Here is a 25154-nt window from a genome sequence, read left to right on the forward strand (position 1 = left end):
AGCACAGGGGCGCTTGGGGCTTCGGCATCCGTAGGGCACTAGGACCCGGCGGGGCTGAGGGGCAGCCCGTGAGCCGCGTTCGCTCCCTCCCACCCTCCTGCTCCAGCTCTAGCTCCCGCTCCATTGTCTGGGAACTGCAGCCGCGGGGCGGGCGGGCCCGCGGATTGGCGGGCGGCGGGGACCCAGCCGGCCCGGTCGGGCCGGGAGATGCCGGGAGGATCGCGGCCACCTGAGCCGCCCGCCTAGTCCCGGCCTTGCGTGGGAAGGATGAACGTCTGGATGGCGGGGCGCGTGGCAGCGGCTCCCCGGGGGCCCTGCGGCCCCTGGCTCTGCCTGCTGGTGGCCCTCGCCCTGGACGTCGTGAGAGGTCAGCGGGAGGGGAGGGGCGGGGCGGGGCGGGGCGAGGGGCAGCCGGGCCCGAGCAGAGGCCGAGCGCGAGGGATGCTCGGGAGCCGGGAACCCGCGAGTTGTGGGACTAAACCCCGAGGCGGGTCGCCCCGCAGCGTGCCCTGAGGGTTGGAGAGGTCTTACCCCTGGGATCTGGCCCCCAGCCTCGCGCCTCTACGGCTTTCCTCACTTGCATAACCCTGGCAACTTCTTCCTGACCCAAGGCCAGCGGGGTCCCCGGGCTCTCACCGTCTTCCCCCCATCCTCTCCGTGTCCCCGCACCTTCCACGAGTTTCCCCTCCAGTCGCGACGTCTAACCTGGCTGCCCCCTGCCCCGCACGCACCAGCTCCCTAATCTGCGGTACAGAGAGCTGTAGCCCCGTGGCTCCTGGCCTCCTCCCCGCAACCATCAACCCAGCCCCCACGGAACGGGAAGCAGCCCCTTTGCCCAGGACCTGCGAGATCCGCAGCCGCCTTCCCCCTGCCCCAAGGAGCTCTTTGACCTTGGAATTACTTCATCGGTGCCTTCCTGAGTATGGGGATCGCTGGAGGAAGGGGCAGCGCCTCCCCTGTGCCCCTGCGTGGGAGGCAGACTGCCCTTGTCGTGGGCTGAGGCTGCTAGGTGGATGATGCCACAGAGAGCGAGGCATTCTCTGCCCCCTCCCCCCACCAGGGAGCTGAGCTCTGAGTGATGCGAGTCCGTGGGAGTCAGACCACAGAGCATCTTGTAATTATCCAGGCAGTGGAGTATGGAGTAGGAGAAGGACCAGAAGCCAGGGTCTGCCCCCAGGGAACCATAGTCACTCACCTGTTACACTTGAGGGTGGGGGGGGGCGCGGGGAGTGGAGCTTCTCAGCCACATGCTCCTTGCTGGGGAGGGTCCAGAAGGAGGTTGAAACCATCAAGTCCTCCAGCCCAGCAGTGGGGCTGAGAGCGAACTGGCTCTAGGGCTGCTTTCAGCCACCTGCTCCCCTCCCCAGGGGACCCAGCAGGAGCCCTAATAGCCCCTCACACGGAGAGAAGAGGAAAAGCCTTGTCACATCTATCATGCAGCAGCAATGATCCCTCCTCCAGACAGCGCACCATAGTTTACAAAGCCCTCCCCTGTCCGCCGTGTCACTAAATGCTCGCTCGTTCTACAGGTGAGGAAACTGAGGCTCCAGGATGTTAAATGACTGACCCAAGCCTAATCGAGGAAGAGTTAGGACGTAAACACAGGTCTCCAGGATCCCAGAACATCCTCTCCAGGAATGGGGGGTGCTGGGACGAGTAAGACAAGGCCCCCAGCCGACAGACAGGAAGATAACTAATTCAGGAGTGCAGAAGACTGAGGGGACTGGTGGGAGGGCAAGCAATCAAGGGGGGCTTCCTTAAGGAGGTGACAGTGACTCTTGACCGTGAAGGAGGAGGGAGACGCTGCCCAGCAGAGGGGGAGAGACCCACACTCTAGGGAATGAAGCCCACAGGGTGCACGGTGGAAAGCAGCACAGGGTGGAGAGAGGTGGAGGGTGGAGAGGCAGGGTGTGTAATGGTTGGTGCCTGGGCTCTGACTCCCAGCTCCATCACGTTCCTGCTGGGGGACCCCAGGCAAGTCCCTGAACCTCTCAGCTTCATTTTCTACAACCATAAAACGGGATTAATATTAATAGAACCTAGTTCTCAGAGCTATTACAAGACCCGAAAGAGTTAATACATGTAAAGTATTTAAAATAGTAGCCAACATATAGCTTGCTGTCAAAAAATGTTAACTATTGTTTTTAGGGCTAACTAATAGTCAGTTGATCCAAACCAAATATGGTCTTAGGGGTCCTTTGCCCTTCTGACTGTTGGTTGAATACTTGGACTCTCTCCCCAAGCTTATGGTTCCCGCCCCCCTCCCCCATCCTAGACCTGCACTCCAATACCCAGTTGGGATGGGGTAGAAGGGAGCAAGTTCAGGAAACCGGTGCAAGGTTGCCATGGTGATGATACAGCAGGAGGGGGTGGGGGTGGATGCCCAGCCAAGTCTGGCCAAGGACCCCAGGGGCTGAGAAAGGGTCTCTACTTCTACAAAGCTCACCTCGCTCACCATCTTTTACTACATAGACCCTGTCTGGGGAGGTCTGTACCCCACAAATGCCTTGATGTCAGAGGCAGGTAGGTAGGGGGCAGGAATGGGGGAGGAGGAGACATTGAGAAGGTTCTGCCAGCATGAGGAAGGCCTGGGTCTGTGGAAGACAGAAGAAGGAATGACTCAGAAGCTGGCAGCCAGTCCTGGATGTAGATTCAAATCCTGGTCCCAGTTACCTCATCTGTGAAATGGGAAGACTCCCCCGCGACACCCTGGGAGGATGGGACATTTACAACCCTTTTCTTCCTCCATCGCCCACCACTGCCGTGCCCCGGGACAAAGCTGAGTTCAGCCCCTGCCTGCTCTAAAGCTGTCACCATCCCTCCCCCTTCTCCCTCTTCAGTGGACTCTGACCAGGACCCCCTGGACCCAGTCTACCTGCCCGCGGCCCTGGAGCTCCTGGATGCCCCCGAGTACTTCCGTGTGCAGCAGGTGGGCCGCTATCCACCTGCCAACTCCTCTCTGGGCGCCCGATCTGAGACCTTTCTGCTCCTGCAGCCCTGGCCCAGGGCCCAGCCACTTCTCCGGGCCTCCTACCCACCCTTCGCCACTCAGCAGGTAAGGAGGGGCCACCAGGGTCTCCTGGGCTAACCGGACGCAGAGCCAAGGTCTGCTGTGTGTGGCTCAGCCCTATCTGTGCTCCCCATTTTCCAGAGGGGGAAAAGGAGGTTCATAAAGGCTCTCTCCTGCCAGCCTGAGTTTTTGCTTCTCTCCACCCCTTGCTTTGTTGAGCACCCCCGTTCTCCCTCCAGGTGGTCCCTCCTCGGGTCACTGAGCCACACCAACGGCCAGTCCCGTGGGACGTGCGGGCCGTGTCAGTGGAAGTGGCTGTGACTCCAGCGGAGCCCCACGCCCGCGTCCTCTTCCACCTCAAAGGGCAGGATTGGCCCCCGGGGCCTGGCAGCCTGCCCTGTGCCCGGCTCCACGCCACACACCCTGCAGGCACTGCTCACCGAGCCTGCCGGTTCCAGGTGAGTGGGAGGGCCCCACCAGGGCTGGCCCTGCTGCTGTGTCCGCCAGAGGACACAGAGGGTGTCCCGGAGTAGGGAAGAAAGGGCTCACCACTCCTGGGAGGTTTGGAGGTCACGGACCACCTGACTCCATTCCTGCTCTGCTGGCTTTCACGGGTCCCTCTTATTTAGGGCCCCTTAAGGAGTTCAGTCCATTGTACATGACTCTGGGCAAGTAACATAACCTCTCTGAGGCTCAGTTTCCTCATCAGTAAAATGGGATAGTAACAATTTTTACCTCATATTGAGCTGGAATAAAGAATAAATGAGATGGGTGCAGGAATAGCTTTTGGCGCAATGCCTGGCACAAGAGCAGCCCCTCAGTGAGTGTTTGTATTATTGTTAGCATTACTTTTATTATTGCAATTTCTGCTCTTTTGCAGTCTAGCACAGGATTCCACTGGAGAGAGGTGTTCTGTGGGCTTTGGGATTCTGAGAAGCCTGAGGATTCTGAGTGGTCGTCAGGGCGGTCCTGGAGCATGATTAGGGGCAGGAGTTGGGGTTGGTTCCCTCTGGGATGAGACTGTTCCCAAAGGTGGAAGAACGGCCAGTGGGCGCGTTCTGAGACCTAGCCTCAGTCGCGTTGCCAGTTGGCTGTGTCACGTGGCATGCGCCTGTGGCCCGTGCTGGCCCTGCTCTCATGGACCCCTGCGGCTCCGGGTTTCCCGCCCTGGGTGCCGGGACTCCCCTCCCCCGCCACGCTGACCATGGCCGTTGTGTCTTTGCAGCCATCCCTGGGCGCCTGTGTAGTGGAGCTGGAGTTCCCCTCCCACTGGTTCTCCCAGGGCTCGGCCACGCGGGCCGAGCTGGCCTACACACTGGAGCCGGCAGCCGAGGGCCCTGGGGGCTGTGGCCCCGGCGGGGAGGAGGCCCCTGGGGAGCAGGCCCTCCCAGTGGGCGACGTGGAGCTGCGCCCCGCGGACCCCCCACAGTACCAAGAGGTGCCCCTGGATGAGGCAGTGACTCTGCGGGTGCCTGACATGCCCGTGCGGCCCGGCCAGCTCTTCAGTGCCACCCTCCTGCTTCAACACAATTTCACAGCTGGCGTCCTGACCCTGCGGTGAGCACCGGGCCCCCGGGGGCGGGTGAGAGGCCGGAACCTCTGCAGGAAGACTGCGCAGGTACCTCTTCCTCTTGGGGTCTTTAGTGGAATCCTTGACCTCTGCAAAACATGGGTCCGCCACACCCACTCCAGGCCAAGCACTGATTGCCCTGGCAGCAGGCAGGACCCGGCGACTGGGCACGGCCCTGAACTTGGAATCAGAAGGAGGAAGCTCCCCTCCCCTGGCACTTCCCTGAGACTCCTTAGTCCAGTGGGCTAACGTTGCCCACAGGGCAGTGGAAACAGGAGAGGGCTTCAAAACTGGAAAGTGCGGTGCCTGGGAGCGGTTAATGCTCGGATGCCCGGCAGAGGTATTTGCCCTATAGTCCCATTCATCTGCGTCTTTTCCCTCTTACCGCACTCACCATGGGTCCTTAGCCTTTGGACAGAGCTGGCTCCTCCCCATAGGAAGGCCCTCCTTTTGTGTCCCTTTCTTCAGGAAGTGCCCCACCCCCAGCCGTCCCCCACCCCAATCTTTTTTTTTTTTTTTTTTAATTTATTTATTTATTTTTGGCTGCGTTGGGTCTTTGTTGCTGCGCGCGGGTTTTCTCTGGTTGTGGCGAGCGGGGGCTACTCTTCGTTGCGGTGCGCGGGCTTCTCATGGCGGTGGCTTCTCTTGTTGCGGAGCACGGGCTCTAGGTGCGCGGGCTTCAGTAGTTGTGGCACGCGGGCTCGGTAGTTGTGGCTCACGGGGCTCTAGAGCGCCGGCTCGGCAGTTGTGACACACGGGCTTAGTTGCTCCGTGGCATGCGGGATCTTCCCAGACCAGGGCTCGAACCCGTGTCCCCGCATTGGCAGGCGGATTCTTAACCACTGCGCCACCAGGGAAGTTCCCCCCCACCCCAGTCTTACTACTGCCAAGGATTTGCAGAGCGTGACTTGCCTATCCCATACTCGGGTCTGTGTGTGTCCCATCCCTGTGTCTCACAGGTGCCCGTCCCATCTCCCTGTCTCTCACGCCCTCCTCTCTCACTCATATCATCGTTAGATCTCCCTAGACACTTAAAATATGCCAAGCCCTGTGGCTCCACTCTGGACCTTCAGAAAAGAGCAAGCCCCCGTCCCCCTCTGGCACTAAGGGACCCCTAGTGGTAGGGAAGGGGACTGGATGGGCATGGACTGGATTATATGCTCTGATGAAGGTACAGAGTGCTGCAGGGGCTGGGGCTAGGGGGGTGGAGGCAGGGGAAATTCATCCTGCCACAGGGAGAACTTTCTAAAAGAAATAAATGGTATCTGTGTTGCTGGAGACTTGAAGAATGAGCAGGTGAAGAAAGGAAGGGCAGACCAGGCTGAAGGCACAGTTTGAGCAAAGGCTTAGAGGCATGAAGGGCATTGTGCTTGTGGACTTTGGGTGCAGCTAAAGCTAAGAGTGCGTGGAGAGATGTCACAGCCAAAGAAGAAACTGGACCAGACCCTGGAGGGCCTCGGATGCCAGGCTAAGGCTTGACCTTGTGGGCAGTGGGGAGTCATAAGTGGTCTTTGAATGGGGGAGAGCTGTGTGGCAGGACCTGCAATGAGATGAGGTCCTTCTGGTCAGAGGATGGCGAGGAGGAGATTCAGACTGGAGCCCCTTATCGTCCCTCTCTGATCCAGTCCACACTGCAGCACGCCCCTGACAAACTGGACCTGTGTCCCCTTCCCCAGGATCAAGGTAAAGAAGGGGCTGCATGTGACAGCTGCCCGCCCAGCCCAGCCAGCCCTCTGGACTGCCAAGCTGGACCGCTTCAAGGGCTCCAAGCACCATACCACGCTCATCAACTGCCACCGGGACAGGCCCGCGGGGCCAGACTCCAGGTGGGTACTTCCCTCCCACCAGGGGTAGAGCGGGGAGGGACGGTACTAGAGTGCTAGTGGGCAGATTTAGGAGGCCCGAGGGGAGCGGGCTGCCGGCCCCCATATTCCCTTGTAGGCAGGCACAAGAGCAGACTCCTTCGAGGAAGCAGCACAAAGCAGAAAAATCTTTTGTTCATTCAGCTACTATTTATCCATCCCCAGGTACGTGCCAGGTACAGTGAGTGTCTGTGAGTCTTATTCCAGGTGATGACAATCTATCCTGGCCACCCAGTCACAACCCTCACTGCTGCTACCCTGCCTCCCACTACCAGCAGATGGGTCCCTTTTTCCCGGCCATTAATATTCCCCCAAAAGCCCAGGTGCAGTTCTTAACACTTATGAACGCTTCTTATTCATGCCCTGAGCCTGGGTCAAGGCCAGGCGCTTTGTAGCCCGTTTGAACCCTAGTTCTGACACTTTTTGGATAAATAACTTGGGCAAGCTAGTCAAGCATGCCCCCGCCCTACCCCACCAGAGCCTCTGTGTCCTCACTTGTGAAATGGGGATAATGATGCATCCCTTAGGGTTTGTGAAAATAAGGTACCACCCAGCAAGCGTCTAGGCTGGTTCCTGGCACATAGTAGGTGCTTGATCAAAGGAAACCATGAGGCTATTTATTATTCAAGGTGTCAAGTGCCAGTTCTAGGACTGGGAAGTGAGTCTTCCTACTTGGTAGAAATTGACATTGGTGCTTCATGCCATCCCAATGGCTGTGGAAGACAGAGGCCTGAGTGCAGGGGGCCCAGGAAGGCAGGAGAGCCAGCAAGCATTCTAGGGGTGGGTAAAGTGGCTCCATGGATCTTGAGCGGATAAGAACTTGGGCTCTGGAGCCAGGATGCTTGGGTTTAATCCCAGCCCTACCACTTTTCGCTGTGTGACCTTGGGCGAGTTACATAACCTCCAGACCTCAGTTTCCTCATCTGTAAAATGGGGATAATCGTAGGACCTACCTCACGAATACAGGAAGTGCTCACAACAGTGCCTGGCCGCTCTCAAGCACTCAGATTCTCTCTCTTCTGGCCAGCAGCCCCCTTGAACTGTCCGAGTTCCTGTGGGTGGACTTTTTGGTGGAGAATGGCACTAGTGGGGGCGTGGCGGTCACTCGCCCTGTCACATGGCAGCTGGAGTACCCAGGCCAGGCCCCCGAAGCAGAGAAGGACAAAATGGTGTGGGAGATCCTGGTGTCGGAGCGGGACATAAGAGCCCTCGTCCCACTGGCCAAGGTAAGGGGTCGCCAGCTCTTCCCAGCCAGGCTGGGGGCCAAGGGAGGTGAAGAGCTTGGGGCTGAGCTCCTCCTGCACCCCCAGGCTGAGGAGCTGGTGAACACGGCGCCGCTGACTGGAGTGCCACGGCACGTCCCTGTGCGCCTTGTCACCGTGGACAGTGGCGGAGCTCTGGTGGAGGTGACAGAGCACATCGGCTGCGAGTCAGCCAACACACAGGTCCTGCAGGTGAGTGGCACGTATGCGTCTGTGTACGCGTGGCGCACACAAGCGTTCCTCCTTCCCCACTCAGGTCCCCAAGAGAACAGCTTCTTCTTCTTGACACCAGTAACCTCATGAGGGGAACCACAGCTTTGGTCCCACCAGTTCTCTCCAGAGTCAAGTGGGAGCTGTGCAACCCCCTAACCCCCAACTTAGGCACTTTCACGTTCTTACTGCGCTGGCAAATGAACTGACGTGGGAGAGTTAAGAGCGTGTACTTTATGGTGGGAAAGTTTTCATTTGAAACCCATCTTTGTTATCAGCTAGCTGTGTGATCGTGGACAAGTCTCAACCTCTCTGAGCCTCCGTTTCCTAAGCTTTAAAATGGGAATCTATTTTAGGGATGTTGTAAGAATTAAAAGCACTCTAAGACAGTATCCAGCAGAGAGCAGGGGCTGAACAACAGCAGCTACTGCTGTTATAACCATAATACAATATAATCATTATCGAATGGTAAAAGTAATGACAACTATTATTATTGGAGCCTCATAATGACCCAGGAGGTTCCAAAAAAGGCAGGGCAACGTTCCCCATTTTGAATTCCCCTAAGAGGGGAAGCCCAGAGCCTGCATTTCCTAAATTCCGGCCTCCTGAGTGCAGGTGTCTGGATACCTGTGCCAGCACTTTTCCTGTGTGTAAGTGGTTCCTACCTGAGGGTTCACGGATGGATAGGTCTGCCTTGCCCTCAGCCTCTGCCTACCCACTCGTACCTGGTGGCTCCAGCACCAAAGCCAGAGGCCAGCACTAACGAGGAGCCAGAGTTGTGGATTCAAACCCTCCTCTGCCAGGAGAAGGATTTTGTCCTGTGCAAATAGCCAGTTCCCCCAACTGAGCCCCAGGTGAACTCAGGGAAGGGCCGTTCCTGCCAGGGGAATGGATCTTGGCCGCACGGGGAAATCTTAATCCGAGGACACGGGTTACAGAAAAATACAGAATGAATTTCAACCGTACCCCTTTCTTATGGTATGGGGGGTCAAGAGATGCCCCCCGGTCCATACCTGTCCCGGGTGGCTGAGCCCACCCCCTGTCCTCTGCCCTCCCACAGGTGTCCGAGGCCTGTGACGCTGTGTTTGTGGCTGGCAAGGAGAGCCGGGGTGCTCGGGGGGTGCGGGTGGACTTCTGGTGGCGCCGGCTGCGGGCCTCGCTGCGTCTGACTGTGTGGGCCCCGCTGCTGCCCCTTCGTATCGAACTCACCGACACCACCCTCGAGCAGGTCCGAGGCTGGAGGGTACCTGGCCCAGCGGAAGGGTAGGTGGAGCCCTGGGGAAGCTGGCAGGCCTTGGCGAAGTCGCTCTGGGACTGAGGGTGCAGGGGACACAGCCATAAGCCCGAGCTGGGGTCTGAAAACCTGCCCCATTGCCTGCGGTTCCTTCTCCCCCTGCCTGCCCATCACCCAGCTTCTGACCGCTGTTTGTGATTGTCGACCTCCAGTCCTCTCCTCCTTCCCTGCCTTATTTCTCAATAGTACGTATCACTTTCTAACATACCACGCGCTCTGATTAATCTCGTTTGTGGTCTGACTACCCTCCACACTCCTCCCCTAGAATGTAAGTCCTTGAAGGAGGGGATTTTTGTCTGTTTTGTTCCCTGCTGTGTCCTCGAAGCCTAAGATGGCACTTAGTAAATATTGAGGGGATCCCACCAGAGCCCAAGGACGAGGTGGCCTCAGGCCTCTGGAATCTGAGCTCCCAGGCCCTCCAGAGTGAGCACCGTGGGTGTCCCCCATAAGAGAGGGTCTCGTCACGCATAACCAGAGTTCCAGTTAGGAGTAAGAGGAGGGCGAGAGCGGCTCGATGCATAGGCAAAGGCACCAGTCAGGAACGGGACTGGGGCGCGGCGCCTGCAGGTGGAAGGACCTGACCACGGAGGTGCGGCTGCGAGCGGGGCTGGGGGAACGTGCGCCCACTAGGAGCCGGGGGCTTCCCTTGGGCGGGGCCCTCGGCCGGCTAGGGGCGGGGCCCGCGCTGACGCCCCGCCCCCGGGCCGCTGCCCCCCGCAGGGTGCTGGAGCCCGAGGCGGCAGAGGCGGAGGAGGCCGAGCGGCGCGTCCGCGGCTGCCGCCTGCAGTACCAGCGCGCCGGCGTGCGCTTCCTCGTCCCTTTCGCGGCCCACCCGCTGGACGGCGGCCGCCGCCTCACCCACCTGCTCGGCCCGGACTGGCTGCTGGACGTGTCCCACCTCGTGGCGCCGCACGCCCGCGTGCAGGACCCGAGTGTAGCCTCGCTGGAGGGAGGCCGCGTCCTGGTGGGCCGGGAGCCCGGCGTCACCTCCATCGAGGTGAGCAGACGGCCTGAAAAGGGTGTAGGCGACTCCCATGTTAATGGGCAGGTGTGAAGAGTGTCGGAAGGCCCAGGGTGTACCTGGGGAGGTATGAACCCGGGGGTGGGGTGGGGGGGGGGGGATTGGGTCAGAATAGGGCGGCCCGTGTAACGGGGGAAGTCCTCAAAGTATGAAGGGCTGGGGTTGGGTATGTGGGAGCCAGGTCTTGAGGTGCCAAGGGTGGGAAAGCAGCCTGTGCAGATGCTGGGAGGAACCCGGGGGTGGGGTGGTGGGGGGGGATTGGGTCAGAATAGGGCGGCCCGTGTAACGGGGGAAGTCCTCAAAGTATGAAGGGCTGGGGTTGGGTATGTGGGAGCCAGGTCTTGAGGTGCCAAGGGTGGGAAAGCAGCCTGTGCAGATGCTGGGAGCACAAACCAGATCCTTCTGTGAGGGTGCTGGGCTCTCAGAGGGCGGAGGCTCTCTGTGTACGAGGCCCCCCACTTCCAACTCCCTCTCACCCTCAGGTGCGCTCCCCGCTGTCTGACTCCATCCTGGGGGAGCAGGTGCTGGCTGTGACGGATGACAAGGTCTCCGTGCTGGAGCTGCGGGTGCAGCCAGTGATGGGCATCTCACTTGCCCTAAGCCGGGGCACTGCCCACCCCGGGGAGGTCACAGCTACGTGCTGGGCACAGTCAGCCCTTCCTGCCCCAAAGCAGGTGACAGCTGGGGGGTCAGGGGGATGAGGTCAACATCTCCAGCTGGGGGTTGATAACAGGGGGAGGGGAGGTACCTCCACCCTTCACCTTAGGGTTTTCAGGATGAGGACTGATTCCCTGTAAGGTAGTGAGCTCTCTGCGGCTGGAGGTGATCAAGCAGTGGCTGGCTGGAGTGTGGCAGTGGGAGGTTATTAGATGGCTCTAACCGAGGACCCTCCCGATGACTCAGACCCCGGGGCTGAGTAGAAGACAGGTGATTGACGCATGTCCCCTCTCTCCCTGTGTTCTGTCCCTCTGCCTGTGTCTGTTTTCTCTCTGGTCTCTCCTCCTCCGTGTGGCCTGTCTCTGTGGGAGTGGTCTCTGTGTGCATGCGTGCGTGCCTTCGCGTGTCTCTGCCTGTGTCTGTGTGCCCGACAGGAGGTGGCCCTCTCCCTGTGGCTGTCCTTCTCTGACCACACCCTGGCCCCCGCCGAGCTCTACAACCACCGTGACCTGGGACTGTCCGTCTCGGCCGAGGAGCCCGGTGCTGTGCTGCCAGCCTATGAGCGGGGTGCCCAACTCGGGGTAGTGGTGAGTGGGGCGGGCGTCAAGGGCCTGCCCCTGCATGTGGCTCTGCACCCGCCTGAGACCTGCCGCCGGGGCCGCCACCGTGTGCCCCTGGCCTCTGGCACCGCCTGGCTAGGGCTGGCCCCTGCTCCCACCCCAGCCCCTGCCCTCCCATCCGGCCCAGCTCGGAGCCCACCGGCCCCAGAGGCCAGCGTGGGTGGAGAACGGCGGGCGGCAGGCAGTGTGCGGGGCAGCGGGGATGTGAGGCGCAAGTTTGAGCAGGCAGAGGAGGAGGCCGGGAAGGAGAAGGCAGAAGCTAGGGAGGAGGAGGAGGAAGAGGAGGAGATGGTCCCCGCCCCTCAGCGGGTCACCGAACTAGAGCTGGGCATGTACGCCCTGCTGGGCGTCTTCTGTCTGGCCATCCTCATCTTCCTGGTCAATGGTGTGGTCTTCATGCTGCGCTACCAGCTCAAGGAGCCCCCCGACAGCGCTGCTGACCCTGCCGCCCCCCAGCCCCACAACTGGGTCTGGCTGGGCACCGACCAGGAGGACCTGAGCCGCCAGCTGGACCGGCAGTCCCCTGGCCTGCCCAAGGGGGAGGGGGGCTGCCCCTGCGAGAGTGGGGGAGGAGGGGAGGCCCTGACCCTGGCCCAGGCCCCTGCTGGGGGCACCACCAGCTCCTCGAGCACCCTGGCCAGGAAGGAAGCCGGGGGGCGGCGGAAGCGAGTAGAGTTTGTGACGTTTGCGCCAGCACCCCCAGTGCAGCTGCCCGAGGAGCCCGTGGGGGCCCCTGCCGTGCAGTCCATCCTGGTGGCAGGCGAGGAGGACATCCGCTGGGTGTGTGAGGACATGGGGCTGAAGGACCCTGAGGAGCTGCGCAGCTACATGGAGCGGATCCGGGGCAGCTCCTGACCCTCCCCAGCCCGCCTGGCCCGGCGCCATCGGCCTCCAGCCTGGGCAGCCTCCTGCCCATCCTCTGGTGCTTGTTGATGCGAGTCCCCTGCCTGGTCCCTCTCAAGGACTCCCAGCCAGGCCCCCCCTGCCCTGCCCCTTGTCATGGACCGTGGTCGTGAGGAAGGGCTCATGGCCCTTATTTATGAGAACCATTTCGTCCTAATGTTGGGTACAGAATAAACTGAGAAGGAAACCCCAGCTGGGCCTGCGGCTGTCTGTTGGGGGAGAGAGGCCGGGGTGGGGGGAGTGGGGGCCGTGTTCAGCCACTGTCCCTCCTGGGACAGCTTTGGGAGGCTGGGCCCTGGGCCACCCTCTCATAGCGACCAGCGATCCCGATATACAGCAAGGCTGTGGCAGCCTGAATGCCGGCCAGCAGGAAGAAATAGAGGTCCATCCGGCATTTGTTGATGTTCCCTGGGGAAAGGAGGGGTTGGCATTCAGGTCAGGGCAGGGCTCCCCCAGCGCTGGCAGCTGAAGCCAAAGTGGGCAGTGGGTGGGGTCTGAAAACACAGGGCAGATAGCCCACTGGCATCGGGCTGCCCTAGGTGTCTCCTGTGGCGTCTGCAATGCCCTGGGAGCTTGCTGTTCTTTCAGGGGCTTAAAACATAAGTACCACAGAGAAAGGTGACCCTTAGCTGGAATGGCAGAGTTCTGGGAGCAGGAAGGTGCCTTGGGGGTCTGCTGAGTTCACTGATTCCTTTTGGACGGTTAGGGTACCTGAGGCTCAGGACAGGACCGTGCTGTGGGCGCTGGGCCAGGTTTGGGCGAGAGCCCTGTTCTGAGTCTAGCGTGCCATTTCCATCTGCCTGGGGTCAAAGCACTTGGCAGTTGCCATCACCTTTCCAAGTCGCCCTCCACCCATGTCCCCTTCCCGGGGAGGCCCCCCCACACTCACCAGAATCCTCCGGGCAGTGCAGCCAGCCCCCCGGCAGTGACAGTAGTGCCACCAGGCTGGAGCCTAGCAGCGAGCCCACCCCAGACAGGCAGAAGAAGATGCCCATCATGGCGCCCTGCATGGAACGCGGGGCCTCTGAGTATGCAAACTCCAGGCCTGCAGAGGGAGGAAGGACGACCCAAGGGGCTGGTGGAGGAGCAGAGCCTGCTGGGCCACAGCCCTCCCCTCCCCCAGCCAAGCCTCCCTCCTGGCTTCCCTGGGTGCCCTGCGCATCCCCCCCGAACACCTCCACCCGGAAGCTCCCACACTGCCCTGTCCCGCCTCTTCCCCGTCCTCCTGGGTCTCCCACTTCAGTGACAGAAGCCCCGTCCTCATCCTCCCTCTCTCACCCTCTGCCCACCTTCAGTATCATCGTCACATCATTTTGGCTCAACCTCAGAAATCTCCCAGGGTCTCCCCTGCCCCTTTGCCTCTGCCCTGGGCCACAGGAACAAAGGGAAGACAGAGAGGACCCCCTTTGCCCGGAGGCCTTGGAGAAGGGCCTCATGGAGGAGGGGGCAGTTAGACTGGGAATTGAAGGGGAAATGGGAGTTCACATGGCAGAGGGAACAGCAACCGCAGAGTCACAGAGGGTGGGGAACACAGCACCAGGGGGACTGTGGGGGAAGGTGGTATGGGAAGTGTCTTATTCACCTCTAATCCCCGCTGCCTATCGCAGTGCCTGGCACAGACCAGTGCTGATAAGTCCCCACGGGGTGACTGCAGCCCCGCTCAGAAAACCCTGCCTTCCTCCATGCAGACAAGCTCCAGAGGCTGTGCCCGTGGAGCCCTCTGACTTCGAGGCACCACCAGGCAGAGCCCATCACCCATGCGAGAGCAGGGGAGGGGTCCAGGATACCTGGGATGCTGGCAAAAATCTCACTGATCCCGATGAGCAGGTACTGAGGGGTCTGCCACCAGATGGACAGTGGTGCTGCATAATATGTGTTCTTCCCAATCTGCTGGGACACCGTCTGGTTGTGACTGATGTACTCTAAACGCTCCATCTCCAGGACTCCTGGTGGTGGGGAGAGGGGCTACAGTCAGGCCCACTGTAGGCAGCTTAGCCCATGACAGGGCTTGGCATGTAGTGGGTATTCACGAAGTAGCCAGTCATTGACTAGGCAGCATGTAAGGAAAAGAACACTGGCCCTCCCTCTCTTCCCTTTTTGCCTTGGCTGCTAGGAAGCTCAGAACTAGGTTTTGCACTCAATAACCGTAACAGCTCTCGTTAACTGAGAGCCTGTTATAGGCGAGGCATTTAATATGCGTTCTTGCAAGTAAGAGAGAGAAATTTAGGTTAAGCAATCAGCCCTGAGTCACACAGCTGATAAGTAACTGGGGCTGTATTTGCACCCCAGCGTGTCTGGTTTCAAAGCCAGCCCCATTCCCATGATATCACATGACTCCTCTACTGCAGCATCAAGTATTACAATAGCGTTTCTAACCTGGCTTTCAAGTTTAGTTTATCTCCTTCCCCTTCATTGCTTAGGAGACAGCTGTGCTCTCGTGGAACGAACACCAGATATGGAATTAGGTGACTTGGGTTCCAATCCTGGTCCTGCCACTGGCTAGCTGTGTGATCTTGGGCCAATCACTCAACCTCTCTGAGACCCAGTTCCCTTATGCAAGAAGTAGGAATAAAGATCCCAGGATTATTGTGAGGATGAAATAGGACAAAATACACTAAAGCATGTAGCTGAAAAAGAATCTAGTTCGGTTTTCATACTTGCAACACAGTACTACTTATTGAGCTTTAATTCCTCTGGCTCCTACTTGTGTTCCAGGCATTGTGCTGGGTGCTTTACCTACGTCATCTTGTTTAAGCCTCACAACACTCCTGCTAGACCACATTCCATGAGGGTAGAGCCTGGCCTCTGCACAGGGTCTGAATGAATTACTCTCCCCATTTTAAAGATGAAGCTCAAAGACACTAAGTAACTTCAGGATCATTAAGTCACAAAGAAGCAAGCCTTCTTTACCAGAGCTGCTTTCTTATGAGGGGCTTCAAATCCTTTTGAAATGGAAGAGGGAAGAGAATAAATAATAGATACTTTTGGAAAAATGTCCCCCAACTGCTAAATGGCTGTGTGTCTTTGGAAAATGCATTCAACACATTTTTTGAGCACCCGTGTGCATTATTCATAGCAGGGAATAAAAAAGAAAAATATCCCCTGCCTTCAGAAAGCTTACATCCCACTGGGGAAAAACTTTTTTCCTCTCTTGGCCTGAGTTTCCTCATCTGTCAAAACGAGGGGAGGCTGGACTCAAGGAGGAGGGTCTCTTTCAGCTCACATCTTCCAGAAGCCAAGACTGGCACCCACGGGTGGAGGGTGTACTTGGCCCAGGCCCACAGCTTCAGCATCAGCCCCTGGTGGAGCCAGCCTCCCGCCAGCCCCAGACAAAGGCCAGCCCCCTCCCCAAGGCCCTCCACTCAGGCCGACATACCTGCCACAATGACCGAGGCGAAACCAAAGAACATCCCCAGCGCCATCTTCTGCAGAGCCGAGGGAAGCAGCTTGCAGCGCAGCAGTAAAGGATCGAGCAGGTGGTCCTTCACAGGCACCAGGATCAGCAACACCACGACGTTGGCCAGGAGGAGCCAGGCTTCTGGGATCTGGGAAAGAAGGAACCAGGAGAGGCAGGCTAGCAGAGCAGAAGGAGCTCTGGGCTGGAGTCCGGAGACCTGGACTCCATCCAGACTGTCCCTGGGTGACCCAGAGTCAGTCCTTTCCCCTCCCCTGAATACACACTCCTCGGCTGTGTAACTAGGGGATGGATTAGATCAGGGAGGGCAAATAGGTTCCTTTAACTTCTGTCAATTGGTAGTGGCTGCCTGGAATGTTCGTGGGCTCAGCATGAAAGAATGCCATGATCGATTAGTGATGTCTGCCATGGGCAAGGAAGGGAGGTCTAGTAGCAGATATGTCATTTATCTGCCAGCTCTGAAGATCTTCGATTTTAAGAGTCTCTGAAATGCCAAGGAACTGGTTTGGAAAGTCCTGGTGAAAGGCAGGGATCTGAGCATCCAGGAATCCCACAGAGGGAGGGAGCAAGGTGGAGCTGAGAATGCCCCGCATGTGCCTGATCTGAGGGCCTGGCGCAAACTGGGCAGTGAGGCCCGCTTCAGAGCAGCAGTGGGTGGGAGTGAAGCTGACCTGACGTCTTGTATGCACTGGAGCCTTTTGGCAGGATGTCTGGGCCTCCAGGTGCGTTTCCTGTATCCCGAGGGTGCCGTGCCGCTGGGGGACGGGAGTGTGGCGGCAGCTTCATTTCCTCCTTTTCTTAGAGGAAGCCCCCAGCCCGGCCTGAAGTGGGGGCTGATCACACGTGTGTCTCTCACCTTGTAGCCACCGCCCTGGGCCCTCAGGGCCGCAGATCTGTTGGAAGGGTAGTCTGGGAAGATGTTCGGGATTTGGAGGTGAAGACCTTGCAGGACATAGGTGGACTGCATCTGCCGAGAGAGCTGGAGGTGAGGCTGGAACAGAGTTGGCCGCCTCACCTCCATCCCAGGACGCTCCCAGCTCCAAGGCAGGCATTCCTCCGCGGTAGCCCAGGGCAGCCGGGCAGTTGTCCCCTCGCCCAGCTTCAGGGGGAAAAAGTGACCTTCCCACCCTCCTCCCTCCCCGGGAGTTTCCTCTGCTCTGTTCCCAGGCCTGAGGGCTGTGCGTGCAGCTTTGCTCCAGAGCCCAGGCCCAGCTGGTCTGGCTCACATTCTTGTCTCCAGGGCCCGGCACCGAGTAAGCGTGGATAAACATTTGTTGACGTGGGGAAGATAATGCATGGCTGTCCCCGCAGGGAGCGCTCATCTGACGCTGAGGCCAAGCTGAGCCCCACAGGTTGACACAACAGGGGACTGCGTAGGCGCTGGCCCACCAGAATGGCCCTGGACAGCAGCAGGAGCAGGCTCCAGGGGTCCCCGCCATACCGGCCGTTACCCCATTAGTTGCTGTACGAGGGAGGGGGCTCTGGGAGAATCCTGCAGGAGGGCCTGGGGCCAGAGGAGGGCGCTTGGGTTGCTCAGCGCAGCAGCTGTTTGCTGACTGGCATGGAATGATGTCAGTATTCTGACCACCGGTACGACTAGGGATCAACCATGGACACGCATGTCCCATCATAGACACCTTCTGCCTCTGCGCCGCCCCCAAGTAGCAGGCTGGCCCTGCATGACCCTCACCCTCTGCAGCTCGCAACAAGGTTCCTGCAGAGCATGTGTGGGAGGCAGTGACCCTGTGGGCTGGGGATTAGAGGCTGGGGTTAGGCTACCGCCCGCCCTCCACACACCCGCGCACACACTCACTGCAGCAACCTTCCCCTTGGGGAGCGGGCGGGAAGCAGCGGGTTTCAAACCTGGCCGGGTGTCAGCATCATCTGAGAAGTGGATTACACTAGAGACTCCTCCAGCAATTCTCTTTCAGTAGTCTGCGGTGGGACCTGGGAATCTGTATTTTTTAAAAGCTCTGCAGGGGATTCTGAGGCGCGCCCAGGGTGGGGAACCACTGTTGCGAAGCACTCGAGGGACCGAGCTTGCCCCTAACTTGCTGTGGGGCCTCGGGCGACCGACACACCTTCTCTGGGCCTCCGCTGCCAAGTCGGAGGATCTGAATGCTGCAGAACCGTTAGAGCCTCTAGTCTAACAGGAAACTGAGGCCCGGAGAGATGGGGTGACTTATTCAGTCGCTGGGCCTCAGAGCCGTCTCCAGAGCTCCTTGTTCTCTACCACCCAGAGAGTGTAAATCTTGGGACGGCTTAGCGCCAGGCGCCACCCCAGCTGCTACGGGGCAGCAGTTCACTTTGTGAGCCCCTCCCCCTTCCCACATACCCTGCGCATCTACCGTGAGAGATGAGACCCGTGAGGGGCCTGGGGAGCCAGTCCCCGCAGAGCCAAAGGGCAGGGATGCTGACCTGGAAGTACACCATCCAGTAGGGCACCAAGGTCACCATGACGGGCAAGAGCTTCACCAGCACCTGGAAGTTGGCGATGTCCTCTTGGGGGGAAGGGCCAGGCTGGGGAGACCTCTGGTCAGGCAGCAGCTGGGCGCCCGGAGGGTCTCTGAGGGGCCACAGAGGCAGCAGATAAAATGGCTGCTACCGTCACCACCACCATGGCCGCCTTCCCACCTCCCCCATTGTGCCCCACTTTAATCCCGCTCCCCTGTCACCAGCTGTCACAGACCTCGTCTCGGAAATCGCCACACTCACGCCCTCCACTCCACCATCGGCATCCTTTTCGCCGTCCTCGCCATCATCACCATCACCAAAGCCATCCCCTCCACGGAGTCCTCATCCTATCACCATTATTTTTTTCAGCGCTGGCACTGCCACTGTCCATACTATCACTGTCATCCCTGTGGCAGAGCTGGCGATCAAGACCCATTCTATCCTAGAGCTGTGGCCTCTCGGGTCCTGGGGGAATTAAGACCAGAGGCTGTGGCGAGCAGAGTCTTGGGGGATTTTTTGGCTCGTAGTGTGGGTGTGCCATGGGAACCAGGGAAGCCCCAGTCCGTGCCTGACTCAGAGAGAGAGGCCGTCACAATTTGAGACACCCCAGTTCCCCCAGCGCGGTCTCCGAGTCCATCCTCCTCAACAGGCAACATGGGAGCCCTCTCCCTACAGGACAAGGGATGGAGAGGCAGGGGTGGAGGGAACATTATTAGGAGACGGGAAAGATCAACCTTTACCCTTTACCCTTTGCCCTTTGTCCTGAGAGGCTTCTAATCCCTACTTGCCCAAGAGCCTTGCCTCATCCTTTGAGATTCCAAAAGGGATGATACCGGTGTGGTGTGACAGCCACCATCAGCTCCTCCCCACCCAGTGTGTAATGTTGCTCTTCCACTAACAGGTGGATTTTAGCCGCCCTGCCCTTGAATCTGAGCTGGGCTGTGACTGTGCTGACCAACAGGATGAGGAGGAAGTGATGCTTTGGGACTCCAAACCTCCAAAAGGCCTTCAAGGGACCGACAGCTTCCACTTCTTGCCCTCTGGAACATTCCCTCTTGGAATGCTCCCTCCTCTCGCAGCCCAGACACCTTGCCGGGAGAGGCTCCAGCCACCTGGGGGGCAAGGCCACACGAAGGGGAGCCGAGGTGTCCTCGTTGACAGCCAACGTCGACTGCCAGCCAGGAAAGTGAGCCGTCTTGGATGTTCTAGCCCTTTCAAGCCCTCAGTGACTGCAGCCCCCCGTGATATCATGAGAAGCAGAACTGTCCAGCTGAGCCCAGTTACCCACAGGATTTTGAGGGGTAAAAAAAAAAAAGGTGGTTGCTTAAGCCACTGAGCTCTGGGGTAGTTAGTTAGGCAGCAATGGACCATTCAAACAAAACCATACAGCAATGCACCAGGTTGGGGGAAAGCACGTCCTATACCTTTTCCGTCTAGATCCCACTGACAGGAGCTGTAACTGGGTCCAAGGTCTGGAGACAGGTTTGCTTGGCATAAGTAGTCAATTAACTCAGGGAAGAGAGGGGCCAAAGGAAGCCATCGTGCACGTGCAAGGCCATTCAGAGCCTTCCTCCCTTGAATGCCAGCTAATGGAAAAGGGAGCCAGTTTGGCTGACATCTTAGCCTTTCTTATACTTAATATCCAGGTAGCGTAGACTGCTATCCCAGCAACCTTCACTGGTAGATCATCTTCATAACCACCACTCTACTGCCGGGGTTATCACCGTTGCCAGCGTTTATCTTCATTGTCGCTAATAACACCATCATCCCTATCTTTACCGCCACCATCACTGCCAAGACCACTAACATCTTCATACTTTCCACAGTTAGTCCACTGCCGACACCACCACCATCACCCTGATCTCTATCAACATCCTCAGTCATGGCGGGCAGCTCTAGACCACCGGGGAGCTGGTCATCATAAAGGGCTACCACTGGAGCTGATCCAGAATGTCTTTAAACTGGATCACGTGGCCCCTTCCCCAGAGCCCTCCCCTTACCTGGCAGAGCATCGGTGCCACCGCCTGGGACAGCAGTTTTGGAGAGCAAGTCTGAGCATGGAGGACACTTGGCTGCCTGTGGGGGGCTTGGTAACGAAGCTGGGGGTGGCGAAGAGGAAGATGAAGAAGGCCAGGCCCACACAGCCCACGATGATGCTGTAGCCCAGCAGGAAGTTGATGTTCTGTTGGATAAAGGCCAGAACCAGCAACGACAGCACGGCACCCACATTAATGCTCCAATAAAACCAGTTGAAGAAGCGGCGGGTGGCATGGCGGCCAAGATCCATCACCTGCCGGGCGAGGGCGAGAGTGAAGGCCAAGGAGGTGTGAGGGCACCCTGCCGTGTGCCTGTACCCCCTCTCCCACAGAGACACTTCTTGGATCAGTGGGTGGGCGTTCTGGCACTTTCCTCATCCTGCTCACTAAATAGATGCTCAATAGTATTTGTTGCATGAATGAATAAACCCTTCTCTTGGGAGTCACCTGTTAATGATCAGGACATTTTGACACAGCTGTTTCTTCCTGCCCTTGACACACATTGCCTTTTTATTGTCACTAAGTAGTACACACAACAGATGTCTCTGGTGCCACTTTGTTCATTTCTAGCTGATTTATCCCTTTGTCTTTGAACCATCCATACTGTACGTCACCTTCATAGTCAGAAAAAAGCCAGTCAAGGTCTCAGGTCCGTTCCACATTATTAAATATGATTTGTGCCTATTACTGAAAGAACAGTTAGAAGTCTAATTGAAAATTTCCTCTGCAGTTTGAAAATGCAAATGGAGTTTTCCACTGTGCTCCCACCACAACTTGCCTCCCAGTCAGACAAAGTTGGCATAATCAGGGAAAGCAGAAGTGGTCCCAGACACGGCCCCAAGAGCGGGTTCTGGCCTGGTGAAAAAAAAAAAATTGGGCCCCCCAGCAAGGGCAGTAGAGCTGAAAATCTTTACCCAGGATTTGGATCAATCTGCGACAGCCAGGCCCCAGGCCCCCTTCCGGTCTGCTGGCTTGGATCAACTGCACTGGCTGCCCGTACCTCTCCTAGACCCTGGTCCCAGATTCTGACTCAGCAGGTCTGGGGCAGGGCCCGGGCATCTGTACTTTTCAAAAGCAGTGATGTCTGGAGGTCACCTCTCTAGATAAATGATTCTGTACCCCATCACCGTTTCAATAACTCCCCAAATCTCAGAATCCGTTATTCTCCTTCCACCCAGAGATACATATATCCATTAGTTAAGATTCTCTCAAGCTTAAATTTCTGTAGTTGCATTAGGAAAAAGGTAACTAGGTATTTTGTTCATTTTTCCAAATGTAAATTTTAGTCCACACAGGTGCGCTTAAAAGTGCATCCCCTTGGAGATTCTGAGGGGTCCTCTTGGGGATGAGGAGGGAGGGGCCTGTCCACTCACTGAGAATTCTCACTCACTGAAAATCCTTGCTGTAGACTTTCAAGCAGAAAATTGAATAAGTCCCATTATGAGCAGGCACTCCATTTATTAATTGGATATAAATGAATATGACAATTGCAACTCTAAGGGGAAGACCAGGCAGCCCATTCAGGATATAAATGAGCTCTCCCAAAATGAGCAGCCACTTTGTCGAGAACGATGGATGGCCCTTTCTGAAATCAGCAAGTGTGTTAAACACTCAGTTCCTGGGTATGGCTGTCTGCCCGATGGTGCCACCCCCTCCCACCTGCACTCCCCATCTGACTGCCCCCCCGAATTCTGCAGCAGCCCCCTCACTGCTCTGGTGTGCCCACTCGTGTTACCCCCATCCACTCCCTACCCTGTAACCAGAGCCATTTTAAAGAACTCAAATCTCATCTAATGATGTCCATCCCTGCCTCAAATCATTTTAGTGTTTCTGAACTGTCCTAGGGATCAGGCCAGACCCCCAGGCAGCCTTCCAGCCTGGCCTGGCCCCACCCAGAGTCCATGCTACCCAGCGGCCGAGCCTCTGAGAGACCAATTCTGCCACCAAGAGGAGGGACAGACAGGAGGCAGTAGATGGCTGAGGCCCTCTGGAGGTCAATGAAGTCAAGGGCACCTGGGGGTGGAGTGGGATGTCAATGAAAGAGCAGAATTAAGGGAAGATGAGAGATTCCCACTGGCAGATATTGGGGGTCTCCTGGTCTGCAGGAAGGTCAGTGGTGGCTGAGAAATGGACAGGGCTGTCCTGGGGGCACTGAATTCCCCCATCATCAAAGGAATCCAAACAGGCTGGATGAGTCACTCCTTGGTAAGGACTCTGGAGATTGTGTTGGATGCTGGATTGTGGATGCCAGCTGGATGCAATATTCCTTCCAAAATGTCCCCTTTCTGACTGTAATATATGCAATTAAAGAACATTTTAAAACAATTAGGAAAAAAGTACAACTAGTCCAGTGGCACCTGATCACACGACTGTCACAATTTTTTCCAGTTTCCCCCTTTTGTGCACACCTGCTCTTTTCACATGGCTGTAATCATATTCTGTATGCAATTTTGCATTGCTTTTGCTCATTAACACTGTATGTGGTTTTGTTCAAGTCACGTTACTTTTTTTTTTTTTTTTTTTTTTTTTTGCAGTTCGCGGGCCCCTCCCTGCTGTGGCCTCTCCCGCTGCGGAGCACAGGCTCCGGACGCGCAGGCTCAGCGGCCATGGCTCACGGGCCCAGCCGCTCCGCGGCACGTGGGATCCTCCCAGATCGGGGCACGAACCTGCGTCCCCCGCATCGGCAGGCGGACCCTCAACCACTGCGCCACCAGGGAAGCCCACGTTACATATTTTTAAAAATTACTGTCTAACAAGAGGGAAGAGATATGGGAACATATGTATATGTATAACTGATTCACTTTGTTGTAAAGGAGAAACTAACACACTATTGTAAAACAGTTATATTCCAATAAAGATGCTAAAAATAAATAAATAAATAAATAAATAAATAAAATAAAAATTACTGTCTAATAGTCCACTGAGTAGAGCTATCAAAATATAGCCATGCTATTACACAGTATCTACTCATTTATTTAACAAATAGCTATTGAATTTCTCCTAGGTGCCATGTTCTGCCCAAAAGGCTCCGAAGTTAAGATACGCCCAAGTGCCTCTGGCTCGTGGGCGGCAGAGCTGGGATCTGAACACGTGGCCTGACTCGACCTCTGGCACAGCGGGCGGGAAGAGGCCCCCGCCAGCCTCTAGATCCCTGCAACACACAAAGATGGGGCCCAAGGTGTGGGGCCTGAAGTGCAGCTACCCTTACCCTGCTCTCCGACCTGCTCTCTATGAGACCTCGGCCAGGCCGATAAATGTCCTGAAACTTCAGTGTCCTACTCCGTAAAATGGACATAAAAATACGACCTGCCTTCTAAGTAGTTAAGAAGATGAAATGAGTTAAAACACTGAAAGTGGCACACAGTCAAAGGCCAACCATGGTTATCACTATTGCGGCCATCGTTTTTGTCGCAGGGGTCCGCACCCCCACGCCCCCAACCCCACAGCTTCTTTCAAATAAAGAAACTGGGCCCGGAGAGGGGCCACGCTGGCTGGCAGCCAGGGCCTCTTGACTCCCGGCTCCATCGCTTTCCCTCCGCACGCCCCGGGCCTCCCGACGGGGCGGGCCCTCCTGCCACTCACCTGGTCGGCACCGAACGAGGTGAGGTTGCTCCTGACGGAGCTGGCGGCCAGGGCAAGGAGCAGCAACACCGCGTAGAGGGTGGGGGCGCAGTAGGGGCTGGGCGAGGTGTGCAGGCAGCCGGGCGAGGGGCAGGCGGGCCCCAGCGGCAGGGAGCGCGTCTCGCCGCAGAAGGAGCCGCGGCCGTCGGGGAAGGCGGTGGCGGCCAGCAGGCCGGAGGCGGCCAGGTAGAGCAGCAGGCTGAGCGCGATGGCGCGGTGGCGGCCCAGGTATACGTCGGCCAGCCAGCCGCCCACGGGCGCCAGCAGGTAGGAGGCGCCCAGGAAGACCAGCGCGGCGCGGGACGCCTGCTCGCCCGCCCAGTGGAAGTCGGCGCTGTTCAGGTAGAGCACCAGGTTGCCCGCGACGCCGAAGAAGGCGGCGCGCTCCAGCATCTCCACGAGCAGCACCGCGGCCGCCGCCGCCCGCCACCACCGTCGGGGCTCCCGCGGCCTGCGCTCCAGCAGCGGCCGGCGATCCCCGGACTCTCGGGGCTCCACTGGGGCGCGCGGCCCGGGCATCCTGGGCCCCCGCTGCGCTTCTCAGACCCGCACCCTGCCCCTCCCCCTCCTTTCCTGCGGGGCTCTCCGGTCGGTCGGCTTTTCTCAACCGTGGTCCCCTCCCCCGGTGACACCTGGCCCACACTCCGGAGACAAGGGGCCTCCCACAGGGGTCCCCTCTGCCCCCACCGCCCCGCTGTCTCCTCCACCTCCTCCCCTTCCCGAGACTGCCGCCCCTGCCGCCCCTGCCAGTCCCTCTCCCCTCGGGCTCAGCCTCTGCCCAGCTCTCTGCTCCTTGAGAAACTCTGGGAGCCCCTAGCTTCCCCTTTCGCTGCTTCTGTGGCCAGGCTGTGTCACATGGTGTCCTGGGGTGTTTAGGAGAAGCGAAAGTCTGGGTCACAGGGACCCTGCCAGGCCAGCTTTCTAAAAACCTCCCTCTCCCCGCCCCCATTAGCCTCCCCCCCAGCTCTGCCTACTTTTCTGGAGGCTGGAGGAATGTTTTCCATCTTTCACTTTCGTTTCTCTCCTGGATCCCACTTCTGCTGCATCCTCTTCCAATCACAAACCAAAGCCAGAGTGATAGGACCGGAAATGCCATATGCATCATTTGGTTCTACCCGCCCGCTTCGTGGATGCAGAGACTGAGGCCCAGGGGAGGCGGGGGAAGGGAGGTCCGGGGATGACTGGTTCATGGTGGCTGAACTAGGGGTAAACCACTGCT

At 58.0% G+C, this 25154-nt stretch overlaps 2 protein-coding genes across 6 annotated transcripts; one reads left to right on the top strand and one right to left on the bottom strand.

Annotated features, from left to right (window-relative positions):
- On the top strand, positions 1-12601 carry TMEM132A (transmembrane protein 132A). Of its 4 annotated transcripts, none has more exons than XM_007108207.4 (11): positions 1-367; positions 2841-3055; positions 3250-3468; positions 4236-4567; positions 6257-6406; positions 7470-7668; positions 7753-7896; positions 8975-9177; positions 9929-10205; positions 10712-10903; positions 11321-12601. In XM_007108207.4, the coding sequence occupies exons 1-11, from the start codon at positions 268-270 to the stop codon at positions 12359-12361; spliced, it is 3072 nt and encodes a 1023-aa protein (XP_007108269.2). In that variant the 5' UTR covers positions 1-267; the 3' UTR covers positions 12362-12601. The 4 variants fall into 4 exon arrangements, with proteins under 4 accessions (XP_007108269.2, XP_007108270.2, XP_054938212.1 ...); XM_007108208.4 differs by having other exon boundaries at positions 7473-7668; XM_055082237.1 differs by lacking the exon at positions 7753-7896.
- SLC15A3 (solute carrier family 15 member 3) lies at positions 12596-24487 on the bottom strand. Of its 2 annotated transcripts, XM_024133257.2 has the most exons (8): positions 23897-24487; positions 20279-20568; positions 18243-18390; positions 16681-16791; positions 15786-15954; positions 14197-14355; positions 13299-13454; positions 12596-12817 (listed from the first exon to the last, which is right to left on the bottom strand). In XM_024133257.2, exons 1-8 carry the CDS (start codon positions 24452-24454, stop codon positions 12663-12665), a joined length of 1746 nt encoding a protein of 581 aa, XP_023989025.1. In that variant the 5' UTR covers positions 24455-24487; the 3' UTR covers positions 12596-12662. The 2 variants fall into 2 exon arrangements, with proteins under 2 accessions (XP_023989025.1, XP_028339375.1); XM_028483574.2 differs by lacking the exon at positions 13299-13454.
- Between the last annotated feature and the right edge of the window lie 667 nt (positions 24488-25154).

The sequence above is a fragment of the Physeter macrocephalus genome, unplaced genomic scaffold (genome assembly GCF_002837175.3).
Source record: "Physeter macrocephalus isolate SW-GA unplaced genomic scaffold, ASM283717v5 random_51, whole genome shotgun sequence".
Classification (NCBI taxonomy): Eukaryota; Metazoa; Chordata; class Mammalia; order Artiodactyla; family Physeteridae; genus Physeter; species Physeter macrocephalus.